This window comes from Zea mays, chromosome 3, assembly GCF_902167145.1.
Source record: "Zea mays cultivar B73 chromosome 3, Zm-B73-REFERENCE-NAM-5.0, whole genome shotgun sequence".
NCBI lineage: Eukaryota > Viridiplantae > Streptophyta > Magnoliopsida > Poales > Poaceae > Zea > Zea mays.
Window position 1 is genome coordinate 119,710,575 of NC_050098.1, and position 2,318 is coordinate 119,712,892.

The window sequence follows — 2,318 nt, forward strand, 5'->3', positions numbered from 1 at the left end:
ATTGCTAGTCCACTAATTAAAAAAACATAGCTAATTGGGGCTACTAAAGACAACCAATCCCAAAAAGGTTGAAAATACTCCTCCGTAAGTATTGGCACGGAAATAGTACTATGCATTAGTCATAGTATCCAAATGGCACATAGTATAAATCAGTGGCGGAGCCAGCCCGTAACCGGAGCCTAGGCACTATTATAAATTTCTAAATTATTTCTAAAGTATATATTCAATATAAACTAGTAAATTTCAAGAGAATAGATATAAGATACAAACATTCAAGCAAACAATGACTTAGTGCTAAAAAATTTAAACGTAGCACGGTGAATACCTCAAGATGGTAGAGAACGAGGCAAATTCAACTTTCTAGTCTTCATGCCTTGAAACCGCCGCAATATGGTAGAGTCATCAAGTTCTTTGAATATTTCTCGCTCGATGTAGCACACCACCAAATGATTGAACCACTCATCAGCCATCTTGTTTCGTAAATTAGTCTTGATAATTTTCATCGCTGAAAATGCCCTTTCAACAGATGCTGTGGACACCGGTAATATTAATGCCAATTCAATAAGTCTATAAACCAATCGAAAGACCTTATGTTTCTCTGTCTCAACCATCTTAGAAGCCAAACTAGCAATATCAGTGCAAGTAGAGAATGCCGCATGCCTTCTTACTTGAAGAATATAAGTCTGAAGTTGTTGTCTAATTTGTGCAAAGTCACTAGTAGAGAAATCAGCATCATAAATCTGAGCACCTCGAACAAGGCTATCTATATCAAACCTAGAGAAGTTATTCTTTGGATCAAGACATGAGAAACATGTCAATATCTCAATAGTGGATTCTCCAAATCGATTAGCTCCATAGCATGAACTATATTTATATCTTTTCTTTGTAAGATATGAGAAAGCTCATTTGTGATAGCAAACAATTTTAGCATAAGCTTCATAATGAGAACAAACTCAAAAGACTCCATTTTCTCAAGCAACCCCGCAGCTGGAGAAGGACCACGAATATCTTTGTCAACCATCTCAAGCAGCTCAGTAACTTGAGTCCCACATTAGTTCCAATCGGATAAGGGTTATGTGATGTGAACCCCATCTAGTGTCCCCAGGTCTAGCAAGACTGGTCTGTTGATGTTTTCCTATACCTGATTCAATCTCCAAGGAATCAAGTTGCCGCAAAATGTTGTTATGATGGCTTTCAACCAATGCATCTCTTCTTTTACATGAAGCGCTTGTTGTGGTCACAATTAAAGAGACATACTCAAAGAAATCATGAATAGCCGAGCAACAGCTAGAAACAGAAACAATGACTAACTGCAACCGATGAGCAAAGCAATGGACATAAAAAGCATGTGGATTTTCATCTAAAATCTTTTTCTGTAGCCTATTAAATTCACCCCTCATATTTGAAGCTCCATCATATCCTTGTCCACGTATCCTAGAGATGGATAAATTATACTTATCAAGGATGCCAAATAACGCTACCTTTAATGCTTCAGATGTAGTATCAACGACATGATGTAAAGTAAGGAGTCGTTCCACGACCTTCCCTTTAACATCAACATACCTAAATCAAGGATAGGATTATGTCATACAACATTGTAATTATAAAATAGTGACAATCGACAAGTTTAGTGCATATACATACCTTAGCATCACTGCCATTTGCTCTTTCACAGATATGTCCCGTGACTCGTCAATAAGAATAGAAAAATTTCTATCTTTAATATCTCCCATGATCACATCTGCACAACATCTTGCAATATCTTTTTGAATATTAGGAGAAGTCATCTTGCAATTCATTGCACCACGACTAAAAGCTTTCCTCACAATTTCATTCTTATCTTTGTACCAATCAATCATCTCTAGAAAATTACGTCTATTCAAAGATGTTGAAGACTCATCATGTCCACGAAAAGCCATGCCTTGTGTAATTAGAAACTTTGAACATTCTAGAGATGAAGTCAAGCGGATTCGATACAATTCCTCAGCTTCTTCAGTAGCACGACTAAGCTGACTTGAGATGCTTTGTCTTTGATTTTGAAAATCATCAAAATGCTTAACACACTTATTATGAGCACTACTCACTCCACCAACATGCTCAGGTAAGGCTTTGTAAGCATGCTTCCAATCATTAAATCCCGTTTTATTAAACCCATCATATCCAAATATTTCTGCCCGTCCTGGCTCTTTAAAAAGGAAGCAATAGAAACAAAATGCTACATCTTTGGACTCGCTGTATTCTAGCCAATTATAATTTATATACCAAGATTTAGAAAATGCTCTTTTCTTTGCATTATTTCCAAATTGCTTCAAAGGAAA

General features: G+C 36.5%; 1 protein-coding gene across 1 annotated transcript; it reads right to left on the reverse strand.

Annotated features, from left to right (window-relative positions):
• Positions 1–326: 326 nt before the first annotated feature.
• Positions 327–1,919, reverse strand: LOC103652144 (uncharacterized). Its single transcript, XM_023302093.1, has 3 exons — positions 1,645–1,919; positions 1,482–1,563; positions 327–881 (listed from the first exon to the last, which is right to left on the reverse strand). Exons 1-3 carry the CDS (start codon positions 1,917–1,919, stop codon positions 327–329), a joined length of 912 nt encoding a protein of 303 aa, XP_023157861.1.
• Between the last annotated feature and the right edge of the window lie 399 nt (positions 1,920–2,318).

Bases quoted from the DNA above. Each gene is read 5' to 3' on its own strand.
- LOC103652144 (XM_023302093.1), bottom strand. From the start codon at position 1,919: ATGGCTTTTCGTGGACATGATGAGTCTTCAACATCTTTGAATAGACGT. The intron at 1,564-1,644 runs GTATGTATATGC...TCCTTGATTTAG, and splicing joins CAAATGGCAGTGATGCTAAG to GTATGTTGATGTTAAAGGGA. The intron at 882-1,481 runs GTAGCGTTATTT...TATCTTACAAAG, and splicing joins CTACATCTGAAGCATTAAAG to AAAAGATATAAATATAGTTC.